At 31.7% G+C, this 14,553-nt stretch overlaps 1 protein-coding gene across 3 annotated transcripts in view; it reads left to right on the forward strand.

The window, feature by feature from the left end:
* LOC143045189 (uncharacterized) overlaps positions 1-14,553 on the forward strand; it is a 116,104-nt gene that overhangs the window by 60,328 nt on the left and 41,223 nt on the right. For all 3 annotated transcript variants that reach the window (XM_076217540.1, XM_076217549.1, XM_076217531.1), the window contains 2 exons: positions 5,235-5,383; positions 8,183-8,338. In XM_076217540.1, coding sequence (XP_076073655.1) covers positions 5,249-5,383; positions 8,183-8,338 — 291 coding nt within the window. In that variant the 5' untranslated portion in view covers positions 5,235-5,248. The remainder of the gene's footprint in view (positions 1-5,234; positions 5,384-8,182; positions 8,339-14,553) is intronic.

Consider the following 14,553-nt stretch of genomic DNA (forward strand, 5'->3'; position numbering starts at 1 on the left):
AACCCTTTGGTATCGGAACATGTTGACAACATAGACCCATCAAGCTTTAGGGTCTCTTCATACAGGTTTGCTAATGTCATCAGTAGAGGTTTTGTGAATTTACTACATATATCATTCTCCCACTGAGGCCTCGTTGTACAAAAAAGATATTGACTACATTGAACAAACTGTCTCTGAGAACTTTTTATATATGTTACTTCATATATTTTTTGAATACCTTGGCATCTCAGGACACATTGTACATGTACTTGGCAATTAATAACTTCTTGTACACTTCGGTACCTGGGTACATGTTATAGACAATAACAACATAGACAACTTGAACACTTTGTTACCTGGGTACATGTTATTGAAAAAAAACAACATCGACAACTTAAACACTTTGGCACGTAATTGGCAAAAATAAAATAGACTGCTTGTACACTTTGGCACCTGGATGCATGTTATTGACAATAAAAATATAGAATACTTTAACACTTTGGCACCTGGGTATAGGTTATGCCAATAACTGCATAGACTTTTTGAACACTTAAACATCTGGGAACATGTTATTGGCAAAAAAACATAAACTACTTTAACACTTTGGCATCTTGGTACAGGCTATTGCCATTAACAACATAGATTACCTTAACACTTTGGCACTTGGATTCATGTTATTGCTGAAAACAACATAGACTACTTGAACACTTTGGCATCTTGGTACATATTATTGGCAAAAACAACATAAATTACTTGAACACTTTGGAATCTGGGTACAGGCTATTGGCAAAAACAACATAGACTACTTGAGCACTTTGAAAACTGGGTACAGGCTGTTGGCAAAAACAACATAGACTACTTGAAAACTTTGGCATCTGGGTATAGAAGAGGGATGAAAGATACCAGAGGGAGAGTCAAACTCATAGATAGAAAATAAACTGACAACGCCAAAAATTAAAAAGACAAAGACAAACAGACAAATAATAGTACAAAATACACAACATAGAAAACTAAAGACTAAGGAACACGAACCCCACCAAAAACTTGGAGTGATATCAGGTGCTCCGGAAGGGTAAGCAGATCCTGCTCCACATGTGGCAACCGTCGTGTTGCTTATGTTATTACAAATACAGTAGATAGTCTAATTCGGTAGGTCACGTTCATGAAAAGGGAAAGGGTATTGTAGTTACGACATAAGAAACATATCCAATATCATTTGTGAAACGGTTATATCATAACGGTCAACCAACTCGTTATGGCGTCCGTAAAATTTACAAAGAGATGATTTCAAGTTCACCATTTGGAACTCTTGGTTTAATTAAGCTTCCTTGTGAGTAGCAATCCTCTATCAAGGAAATCATGATAGGAAATACAAGCCCAGGAATATCGTATCAATTGTGAGATATACACTCCATATGCAGGCGCTGAATGTTGCTACATAGAAATGGAAAGTTCACAATTGGGAAGCTGAAATCATCTCTTTTGTCGTAAAGTTTGTTTTCAACCAAACCTCATTGTCAATTTCTAAATGTAAGTCAAGATATGAGGCAGACTTAGCTGTATCTGTAGTATCTATCCTTTATCTCCAGTTCGATGGGATAGATTTGTCAACATAGGCGCCTAATTTTGTATTATTTAGTGAGAGAACATCATCTATATAGCGGAACGTAAAGTTAAAGGATATTGCTAACTTCTTATCTTTCTTCCTAAGAAGTTTCTGTATGCAGTCAGCCTCATAATAATAAAGAAACAAGTTGGCAAGAAGAGGGGCACAATTGGTTCCTATTGGAATTTCGACAGTCTGTTGAAAAACTTGTCCTCCTAACGAAACAAATATGTTGTCAATCAAGAAATCAGGCATCTTGAGAATGTCAGTTTCAGAGAATTTTTGTTTGAATAAGAGTGATTCTTTACGAAATAGGATTTATCACTCCCCAAGACAAGATACTTGTATCTACGTTCATCATTCTTTTGAATGAATCAAAGCAATACCAACTCTTTCAATTTGTCTTTTAGCTTGGAATGGGGAATACTTGTGTTAAGTGTAGAAAAGTCAGATGTTTTAATACTATTATAAGATGAGAGAGTCTTAGATTGGATGTACTCTAAAAGATCTTTGGAACTCTTTAGTATCCACAAAAGGTTATTGGAAATAACAACATAGAAAAATTGACCTTTGACTTTAAATAGATAGTCCTAGATAGTAGAATTTATATATTTAATTTTCAGTTTATTACTGAAGAGGGATTTGAAATTATTTTGTTAGTTCTACTGATTTGAACAAAATATGTTTATCACCTTTTCCATTATTCTTCAATGAATAAGATTGGGTAACTGTATAGTACTGTATACTCTAATATATTTTATTTACATTCAAATCATGGACAACAAACTGACTAAAATGTCTTCAAATTGTAAAAAAACTTCCTGTTTTTGACTTAATATGGTGTTATAAAATAATGAGACCTTGCTAGATTTTTTTATGGATTGATATACAGATACACCAGTTATTTGGTCATAATCAAATATGTTTACAATCCTAATTCTAACTAATTATCTACAGTGAAAATTTTAGCTCAGTTTCAGTAATTTGAGTTTTCTGTTCATTGGGTATGAATTTGTTTGATAAAGTACACCATCAATGATGAATTTTTAGTTGAAGAAAATGATTTCAGGATATTATAATTAAAGGTTAAATTATTAACAGTTATTAAACACAATGTCAGGTTACAATATTTGTTGGTTCCTGTTAAACCAGCCAAAGGCTAAAATGACTACTTTAATAATTGTAAATAGTTTGAACATTAAAAATTTAGTACAAACAAAACAAACATATTTTTAGTTGTGTTTAATTGTCTGAATAAGGTTTTGGTATTTTGTCGAGCCTGCAACTTTTGTTGCAGAAAGCTCGACATAGGGATAGTGATCCGGCGGCGGCGGCGGCTACGGCGGCGGCGTTAGCTCACTTCTTAAAAGCTTTATATTTTAGAAGGTAGAAGACCTGGATACTTCATACTTTGTATATAGATGCTTCATGTTACGAAGTTTCCGTCAGTCACATGTCCAATGTCCTTGACCTCATTTTCATGGTTCAGTGACCACTTGAAAAAAAAGTTCAAATTTTTTGTAATGTTGAATTCTCTCTTATTATAAGTAATAGGATAACTATATTTGATATGTGCGTACCTTGCAAGGTCCTCATGTCTGTCAGACAGTTTTCACTTGACCTCGACCTCATTTCATGGATCAGTGAACAAGGTTAAGTTTTGGTGGTCAAGTCCATATCTCAGATACTATAAGCAATAGGGCTAGTATATTCGGTGTATGGAAGGACTGTAAGGTGTACATGTCTAACTGGCAGGTGTCATCTGACCTTGACCTCATTTTCATGGTTCAGTGGTTATAGTTAAATTTTTGTGTTTTGGTCTGTTTTTCTCATACTATATGCAATAGGTCTACTATATTTGTTGTATGGAATGATTGTAAGGTGTACATATCTAGCGGGCAGATGTCATGTGACCCTGACCTCATTTTCATGGTTCAGTGGTCAAAGTTAAGTTTTTGAGTTTTGGGCTTTTTATCTAATACTATATGCCATAGGTCAACTATATTTGGTGTATGGAAATATATTATGATCTTTATGTCAGTCACGCAGGTTTTATTTGACCCTGACCTCATTTTCACGGTTCATTGCACAGTGTTAAGTTTTTGTGTTTTGGTCTATTTTTCTTAAACTATAAGTAATGGGTCAACTATATATGTTGTATAGAAGCATTGTTAGCTGTACATATCTGCCTGGCATGTTTCATCTGACCTTGACCTCATTTTCAAGGTTCATTGGTCTTTGTTTAGTTATCTTGGTTAATGTTAAGTTTATGTGACAGTTGTAATAAAGCTTAGCTTTATACCTAGGACTATCAACATAATATCAATGATTATTATAGAAGGCGAGACATTTCAGCGTGTGCACTCTTGTAGTTCACCTCTTTGATGTGAACTGAATAATAAATAATGAACTTACAACATCACTTTTGAGAAAATGATGAGTGACACGTTATCAGCATGTACAGTCATTGCACCATGCATACAGAGAATAGTACAGCCAGTAGAACAACTTCCTTCAGTGTAGAGACTGTATGCTTTCAAACATTTCTAACAAACAAAGTTCATAACAAATGTTCACCAGGTATTCCTACCATTTTTACCAGTTAAAAAAAAAAGAAATTCAAAATTCCTAACTTTGACAATCCAGCACTCAGGCAAACGGTCGTATTTTACAATTACAAGAGCCAAAATTGATCCCCTGTCCTACTTGTGTATGGCTCAGACAACAAATATTAGTTGATATAATTCAGAAGTTGAATGAATGAAATCAGAATATAAATTGGTCCATTGCACGATGGTACATGTACAATGATCGTAAAATAGTAAGTGATTAAAGATAGCTGCTCACATCTTGTCATCTCTGGAGTTTTACAGCTTACTACCAGTATATATAAGGTACAAGTTTTGCTCATTGTTGAAGGCTGTACAGTAACCTGTTGTTCACTTCCTTTTTGGATAGATGTCTCATTCAGGCAATCATACTCCATGTTTTATATTTATTTATTTAATCAAAGCAAAAGTCACCTTTAAAGTCATAAGAAACGAGTGACCGGTGAAAAATATTGTTCTTCCAATTCTTGAACCAATGCATACAAACATCATAAACTTAGTCTTCTGTGCACGAATTTATCAATTTTCGTGTAAATATCGTATAATTCTTAATTTTTTTTTTCAATCGCTCAGTTTTGTTGTGAAAATATGGCAGGTAATTAAAGTTCGTGTTTTGAAGCCGAAGTTTAATGATTGTCACCTGTTTGTCAACAATTGACAAAAAATAAACAAAAAAGCATGGCAATTGAGCACGTGTTTAACATGTAAATTCAGATAATAGTTTATTTTAAGGACATCCATGCGTATTGTGAACACCGGATTTTTACGAGATGGGTCACACTGAGGGCACTTTGCATATGGAAAATATGTCGGGGGGGGGGGGGAATTGCTTGCTGGAAGGAAGCAATTAAAATAAAGTAAACTTCTTCTAAATATGAATAAATTAAAGAATTTTCTTCAGAAAAAAGTATATGTACATAAGTTTTACAATGAAAACTGTCCATTGAGTTATAAAAAACGTATGCATTATTTTTTTTGATTTGAAGTTTCTTATGACTTTAAAGTATAAATGAACCCTTTATGAATATCTTATATTTCAGATAAGATAAAGAATATGAGTGCAGCAAAAATGGTTGCTGACTCCACTCAAGGAGATTTGGATGAACCGAAGAAAAAGAGGAAGAGAAAGAAAGAAAATCTGAAGAAAAAGTCAAAGAAATTGAAGAAAAGAGATAGCAGAAAGGGAAAGGTATCAAGATTTTATAAATAGTGATAGATTAGATTAAATGTAAAAAAAGCTTTGTTCAATCTCTATGAAATTATTCATAATTTGAAATTAGAATATAACCATAAGTGTTATTAGATTAATAGGAAAAAAACAAGATTTTGGAGGCATTTATCATTTTATCTGTGATTTCTAGTTAGCTCATCTATGGTACTAACAGTAACTGATTAAAGAAGCCGGAGAACTCATTTAAAGTCCTTAGGATCCATGTGTTAGTAATAATAATTGAAAGGCATTTGACTTAGAAGACAAATTATTATTTTTTTGTCAAATGTGCATATTGGTCATAAAAATGTAATAAATTAACAGAAAAACTTGTGAAATATTGTAATAAAAAGTTATTTTCAAAATGATATGGTTCTTTTCTTTAAGGATTGACATTAAATTCTTGTCATAAAGCCCTCTGAAAGTTATTTTCTGTAAATGTAATTGGCATTTATTTTCTATGTATTTAAGAATCCTATTGTTTCCTTGGAACAAGCCTTTGATGTGAAATAATTATCAACAATTTCACAAATTGAAAATTCTATATGACTGTTTCATTGCTCTCGATAAACTTTAATAAAACTGGAAATTAAAAATTGGTTATTTAAGTTCCAGAAGAATGGAATTTTCATTGAGATAAAAGATTAATAAAAACAAATAATTCAAGCCATTATGATGATTAAAAAAATTTGATATTCCAATCAGGGGGGATTTCAAATGAAATAACAATGAAAATAGATCGATGGATGTGTATTCAACTTTTTCTGCTTTGAATTGACAATTTATTTGTAGATTTATTGGGAAGTTGATAAATTTTAATTTGTGCCCAGCACGATTTTAAAGACATTTTTATTAAACTCAATTTCCCTCATCGTCCTGGGAATATAAAATGGAAGGCCTTTGTGATTCATTTTTTTCATCCAAATGTTAGTTTGCCTTTAATGTAAAATTTAATAAATATTCACCTAGAATATAAAGAGATTCGCAATTTGCATATAGAGATGTTATTTTGAAAAGTACATAAAAATTGATTTTATTTGAATTATAAATCACAGTTGAATTAATTGATAGTGAAAAAGTGTAAAAAATTACTTTTAATCAAAAAAGTTCAAATGAGGGAAATGGCAAAGAAGAGATTTGTTTAGACCGTTAAGTTCCGATGTTTTCGGATCAGCAATTTATTGATATCAATACAAAACATTGCAAAATAGTTAAATGGTTTATCTCATATTTAAATGTACTGAGTTGAATGACTTTAATTAAAGATATCATGACCTTGATCAGTTAAACTTGATTGATTGATATACTTTTTTCACATCAGTAGAATCATGTTTTTCAGCAATCAAATGTGAAATTGTCCAAGACAGCAATTTTTCACTTGAAAACACCCATGTAATTAGAAGGAATATTCATAGGTTTGGTTCAAGGTTTTAAAGGAAGCCCCTTCAGAATCAAGATTGAAATAAGAAGTAAATAGTAGCATTAAACGAAAACTTCGTTGAACAATTTTTTTTTGCTCTTTTATAAAGCAAAAAGTTGTTTTTCACAGAAGAGTTGCATCCTGCTTTTAAGTTTAAGTCCATAATTCCTTATTCAATCATGAATCATATGAACTTTTACATTATAAGGTCAAGGTCACATGGCTTGAAACAATTGCTAGACTGTCTGAGAAATAATTTTATTAGCATAAATGAAACTCTACAATTAAAATTCCCAAGTATCATATAGTCTAGTGAATCAAATTGTGATTAAAGGCAATGATGTCAGTTAATTTGGACCATTTTGAAAGTCCTTGTCTCCGGCGTTTTGCATTTGCGCCGATTTGCATTTCATTTGCGCCGATTTTTTCTTTCATTTGTGCTGATTTTTTTTTTCATTTGCGCCGATTTTTTTTGCAGGTAAATTACAGGTGAATATGTATAAGAAGATGTGGTATGAGTGCCAATGAGAGAACTCTCCATCCAAGTCATGTTAATTTTCATTTGTCATTATAGACCTCTTCGGTTAGCCACTTGTACAAATTTAATGAATTATCAATCATAACATGTATATAATTGTTGTCCCCTGCTCACCACGGGGAAGTGGAATGAGGCCTACCAGACTTTTTCCTTGACCGTACCCGTAGTTCTTTAGCCTCTGTCTTTCGGACATCTGCCACACGGTTATGCTCGTTCTGTGTTTTGACAATAGAATCCGTGGTGACTCTGGCTTAACATGATTTTATGGTACATTAGTAAGATATGTTTTTTATGTTTCACCTTCTGATATGTATGGCCCTCGATGATTAAAGAATTGACTCCTCGGCTCGTTTCAGTGTGCAATATGTCCATCATGTTACAACAAAGTTCCAGAACAATATGAATCAAAATTAACACATAATTGAACAAAATTTATAACCAGATTTTACCAATGGTATAGTATAGTACATGTACAATTATTAACTTACCTGTAAATCTAATTAGGAGCAAATATAAAATAGGCGCTAATGAAAAAATGAAATCGGCGCAAATGAAAGAACGAATATTTTCAAAATCGGCGCAAATGTCATACGCCCCTTGTCTCATGACATTGCCCAGTTTTTAATTAATTTTAAAAAGTACCTGAAAATTGTTTATGATATACATACACAATATACACATGCTCAAAATAACATCTTTATTTTCCATTTTCTATTGAAAGAATATCATTCATAAAAAACTGTGTTATTTTGACTTTCAACTAAACTCGGAACAACTTAAAGTTGTTGAATGAACTTCATCATGATTTTTTTTTCTTAAGTATAGTAGAAAAGAAGATGATGATTCCGACCTTGACCTTGAAAAAGCACTTCAGCCAATAGGTGACTACATAAGGGAACGGTCTGAGATGAATGAAGAAATTTTCCACTGTCTTCGTGGACCAACTTTACAACGCTACATACCAGATGTACTCAAGGTAAATATCTTCACCAGTTGAATGATAAAAATTGATTTTGTGGACCAAAATTAAGATGTTCCATCAAAGATGTTACACAGGTAACTAGTCCAGCTGATTTACAAAAAATGACTGATCAGTTGCAATGTAAATTATTAGATTTTGTTTTTTTCTTACTGATCTGCAGCTAGAGCTGGACAACATTGTGAACCTGATAAACAAATATGTCATTATCCTCACAGAAAGTATAAAAAGTCAGGTAGAGTCTAGTGTTGCTTTATTAGACTATGGCCAATTGCTTCTTTGAAATAGGTGAAAAATTGGGAAACTTATATTCTTATGATATATATATCTGTTATTGAACATCCTAACCAATAATTTCTGATAATTGATTTAAAAAATGAAATGAAATTTAATTACAAATTATGTTTTTGAATCTTGTATTAGGTCATTAGCTACAATGATAGAATGTATTGGTACCAAATGACTGTGAACTCATCCCGTCATTGCCACTTTTTAGGACTAAATCATTTTACAATTATAGCCTTATAATCTTCTTTCAATACTTGTTTGAATATATATAATAAAATATATAACAAGTTTTATTATATGGATATAAATATACATTTCATTGTTTTTAGGCACAAAAATGTCTTAATATATAAAACAGTACAACTTTTTTCATTTTCTGGAGTTTGATAATCCTGTCAAGAAAGTTTTAAATCTTTATTTAATGTTGACCAAGCCTTAGTGACGTATGAATCGTTGATGATTTAGCCATTTCAGAAGCAATTTGTTTGCTATATCAATCTCAACCAATCAGATCTGGCCCTAATGACATGGACAGACAGTATTTTCTTCTTGAATAACTGACTGAAACAAAGTATAATAAAAATGACCGCCGGCTTGCAGACAAAATTTAATTACAAATTGTTTGAAATGGTTCTGTTATAGTGTGTACATTTACCAATATTGGTTTTGAAAATTGAGTCTACTTGTCGGACAAGCTTTTTATTAGAAGGTCGAATTGTTTTGTAAGCTTATTGTATGTCCTTTCATCTATATGTAGATTAGATTTTGAGTTGCGGCTATTGATTAAATTTTGTTCATGACAATTCTTGATAGGATTTTTTTTGTAATTTCTGCAAAGCTGTCCACTATCATCATATTTAAAACAAGAAATAACAGGGTTAAGGTTAATAATGATATGAAATGGCGGTATCAATCAACTTGTAGTCCTGAACACAATTACAGCCTTCTGTATAATAAATGGTTCAAAAATCAGACAAAAATAACACATTACCACAGATCTTTTATTATTGCTGGTCTTCAACATGAAAATGACTGTAAAATCTTAAATAATGTGACTTTCTTTTGAAGGAATATATAGATTTAGTAGTAGATGGTCTTTTGAGTAACTTGAAGTTGCTATATGTAAAACCTTCTGCAGTGATTTCTGATAATTAAAAATCTGGTTGTTAATTTACAGTGGGTGGGAGTGGGATGATTGGTTGCTATTTCTGAGTAATAACTTGATAAGATTTCAACCAATGAATTACAGGGCTGGTCTGTGTTTGTTCGTCTGTTAGATTTATTTTTTATCACTTTTTTCTCAGGAACTATAAATCAAAGTTTCCTGAAATTTTACCGGTACCAAAAACTCAAATCTTCTTACTCATAATGGCTTTGATTGAAAGTTTCACTATTTTTCTCAGGAACTAGAAATCAAGGTTTTCTGAAAGTTGGAATCAATTGTACTGGCTGGGAGCATGCTATATCATGGAATGTGTATCCACATTCAAAGCTCATTAACTTCCTAATTTATGAAAACTTAAGAGTGGGTATAATAAGTGAGCCAGTATCTTTTTTTTCATACTAAATGGAAGTTGAAGAATTGCTTTGACGGTTTTCACATTTGCTGTTCAAAATTTGAATGAAGAATTCTTGCCTAATCTTTAACAAAAGCACCAAATTTTGATACCAAAGTTTTTTTTTATAATCAAAGAGAGAAACGAAGATTGCTCTAGTAGTCTATAGTAAAATTGGAAGAGGTCCAGGGAATCAAAATAGCTGCAATGAAAAGGATTCGGTCTAACATAAACTTAACAGATACTCAATCTCTGCTTTAAATTTAAGATCCAAAGTTCTATCAATTCATAGATATGATTAGTCTGTAGTCAAAACAAATAAACTATGACATATTCAACAAGAAATATTATATTAAATTCATTTTTTCGAAAAAAACTTAACAGCCGTCACAATTATTAATATGATATGGACTTTTACAGACAATTTCCAATATTTTCCAACTCTTTATTAGATTTTTTTATGTGATATTTTGAATTGAATTCTTTTTAAATCTAATTTGATAAAAAAAAATCATTTATGAAACAGCCAGTTATTGGGAAATATTATAGTCTATCATATAAGTTTTAATATGTTTCTGTCTGTCACGATTTATCATGATATTTTGTCAAATATAATGTTATATGCCAAATTTGATTTTAAATTATTTTGTAAGAAGACATATATCATAAAATATAAGTGATTGTCTGTAAAAGGAACAGACAAAAGTTATAAGATAGCTGGTACTTATCCAACACTTGTTATTCATAGATTGGGCTATATGCAATCCTTACCTTCAGCATTCAAAAGAGTAACCTTAATGATTAGATGTAGTATGGAGTTGGGTGCTCAAAAAAAATTTGACATGACAACATCAGGAAATACCTATGCCAAGTAAAGGATATGACAGGTGTTTTCCATTGGTTCCATGTGTTTGAGGTTTTCATTTTGACATTTGATAAGCACTTTCCATTTGAATTTTTCTTTGGAGTTCCTTATTTTGGCTATTTTCCTTTTTAATGTCATTTAACTTGTCAGTGTTTTAATTTTAGGCAGCCTTATATGTCTGATCAACCTCGACTCCTCAGTATCATTCACAACAATAAATGCATACACAATGTCACTGCTTAAGTATTACACTATTTTAATCATCTGCCACCAAATTTGGAATTGTAATTTGCACATAATAAAAAAAATGTAGCAGAAACCCCAACATTTTATTACATATACTTGCATATATAGTTCCAAAGTGACTAAATTTCTATGAATTATTACTCGTTTCGATTTAAATTTAAATGCAAACATCATTATTCAACAAAGGATAAGAAAGTATAATTGTATTTTTGGCAAAGAATAGGAATCTGAGTGCTTGCTTTCAAATATACAAAGAAGTTTTTTAAATGTTATATTTGCCAAAAATGTGCTCTTTTTTTTTTACGGTTTTCCCCAAGCTGGATTGATAGTAGGAGGAGTATGACTGTAAGATATTGTTTGTATTCACACCCATCCATTTCTATTTGTACTGATAAGCTGATTCAAGGGGAAGTTATTTATAATATATCTTTAAATACATTTTCGGGTTTCCCAATTCTGTTGTCCCCTCAAATATAATTAATTGAGTGTGTTTCTCAAAAAAAGCAATCCAAAAATATTTGAATACATTTCCTCCCAAGTTTTTCACTTGTTTTTCATTTAGAAATCAAAGAAACTATAATGTCATGAACTTTTTTTTACACTTTTTACACATTATTTTAATTTAGAGGTAAAGTTGATGATTTTCAATCAAACCGCAAGTGTTAAAACATGTTAGTACATGTAAACGGTACACATTTTTAATGAAAATCTCTTGTTTTTTTATGTGTTATTAATAGTAAAGTATCAGTGTCAATGATAACTATTATGTTTATTAATGTCCAAGTTTTCTTAAGCATCAATCATTTGGGATAATTTGGTGAAAAAAATTTACGATGATAAATCATTATATTGTAATATAGTTGGGTTCAAGGTAAAAAATAAGTATTTAATTGTAATTTTGTTACTAAAACACTTACTTTAAATGAGCGAACTAGATTTCTTGGTGTCCTTGCGAAGTTTTGGATTGTTCTCTTTTACACATTCCCTGTTTCCATCCTCATTTCTAGTTATATGTTTTGACACACAATTTGAAGATGGTAAGCCACCCATCTACCCGTCTGTCGATCCAGTCACCCAGCCATATCTCATAAAAACTTAAGCTTTAAAAAGTCTTTTCTGTGATTTACAGCAAATTTTTAAAGATTTTCACTTAAGGCGAAGTGTACGTAATTAAACTACACAATGGATTTTTTTAAAAATTTACATGTAGATTCTGCTTGTAAAAATAAATCGGAAAATAAAATAAAAAAAGGGGGTAACCGTTTTCGTTTTTCAGATACGAGCTGTTGAAGTTAACAGCATCATACACCAAAATTACAAAGGATATATAGGGAAAATCGTAAAATTCGGCAGGAATTGTTACATTTCCAAGATTTTCTATTATATTAGACAATCGATTTTTTTTTTAATTTATGAGACAATTCTAAAATGTCTGAGGAATCGATTGGTGCAAAGAAAGTCCTTAGCAACCGTGCTACTTTTCAAGCTTTACACAGTTAAAGTTGAATCTTGAGTGTAAAAAAACAAAAAACAACGACAACGTTATTGACGTCGTAGCAACAGTTACGACGCTTCATATAGTTCTATACTTGTATGAAATATATACCATTTTGTTGGAGTTCGTGTTGCTCGGTCTTTAGTTCTTTATGTTACGTTTTGTGTACTATTGTATTGTATTTGTCTATTATATTCGGGTGCATGCGGAGATCGCCAAGCTAGAAAACGGTTGACATTTTCTTCATTATGAACAAGAACTATTTTCGACCTTGGTGCCTTATTTTTGTTAAAATCTAAACACTGCGACGTGTTTTCAAAATCTTTGTTCCAATAAAACTTCATTTCATCAAGGTCTCTTCTCAGAATATCAGCCATCTGTCTGGCACAGGATAACAAATCAATATTTAAGTAAATTTAAGTTGTGTGGTAATTTTTAGTACATTTTGGGTAAATTAATCTTATCTTTGTGCTGCATAAGCATCTCTATAATTCAACACATCCCTAAAGCCATGACATTATATATTTTATGCATTGCATGCGCTTCTTTTTATCACAATCCAGACCGGTTAGTAACCGTTGTATAACTTTACACGTCTGAAGACGAATATTTGCGTGAAACATTTTTGTGTGATTTTTATTTCTGGAAATCATAGTCAAAAAGCCTTGAAATATTCGATAAAAAACGTTGAATGTAAATTATATGAACTCCAAAGTCTCATATTATAAGACTAGTAAACCACAGGCTTCTCAATTCTTGTATGATCATGAACTAGGTGAAAACCTAGAGCTGACCAAGTGCGAGATCCTCATGGATAATCATCGAGGTCGTTAAACACCCCTTGCAGTAAACTTTGGTTAAATTTGGTAAAAAAAATCGAACATGATGTAATAGTCTGAACACATTTCACCTCTCATTCCACTAAATATTAAATTGCAGTTTCAAGTATCACAAAACTTCCCTGACCTATTTTCTTTAACCATAATAGAGGGAGGAGGGAAGGAGGGATCCAGATCCCGAAATGCCGGGCTCAAAAACACGAAATCGGGCGAGGTCCCGAATTAAAAAAAAATTAAGTCCCGACTACCCGAAATTCGGAAATAGAATTCCCGGATCCCGAAAGGGTCAATCCCGATATCCCGAGCTTAAAAACAGTTCCGATAAAGGTCCTTACCCCCCCCCCCCCCCAGTAATTCTATATTCTATTCATTCATAATCTTGAATTGAGACTTGATACTTCAAAATTACGTTCTCTAATTTTGAATGATGCACACAGGCACAATAAAAGAAAACAGATTTCACTATATATCTCTTCGAAATTGGTATTTGTGAAAGAAATGACATGTTATATTTTATCTTACATGTGTACTTTCAATTTCAATATGGTTCTAAATTTAGATTTAGTTTGCCCATAAATTGCGGACGGAATAGAAGACACTTGTTTATTTTCTGCACATGTAGAAAAAGTTGAAAACTGGGAGTTGAATGACATAATTTTTACTTATTGTAAGATAAATGTTAGAGTGAGACAATTTTTAAGTTACTGAGTAATTTTTTGGGGCATAATTTGTTTATTTTTTGTTTGTTTTCCGTCTTTGTTCTTCCGACTGGTAAGTTTTGCACTAGTGGTCAAATTATTCTCTTGGTATCGTCTGATTTCTTATATGAATATAAATCATGTCCTTAAATTTTCAATTGCACAAAATACGAACATTTCAACGTCTTTTTGAATAAACAATTAAATTCTCACGTCTTTCATTAA

This window comes from Mytilus galloprovincialis, chromosome 1, assembly GCF_965363235.1.
Source record: "Mytilus galloprovincialis chromosome 1, xbMytGall1.hap1.1, whole genome shotgun sequence".
Taxonomy (NCBI): Eukaryota; Metazoa; Mollusca; class Bivalvia; order Mytilida; family Mytilidae; genus Mytilus; species Mytilus galloprovincialis.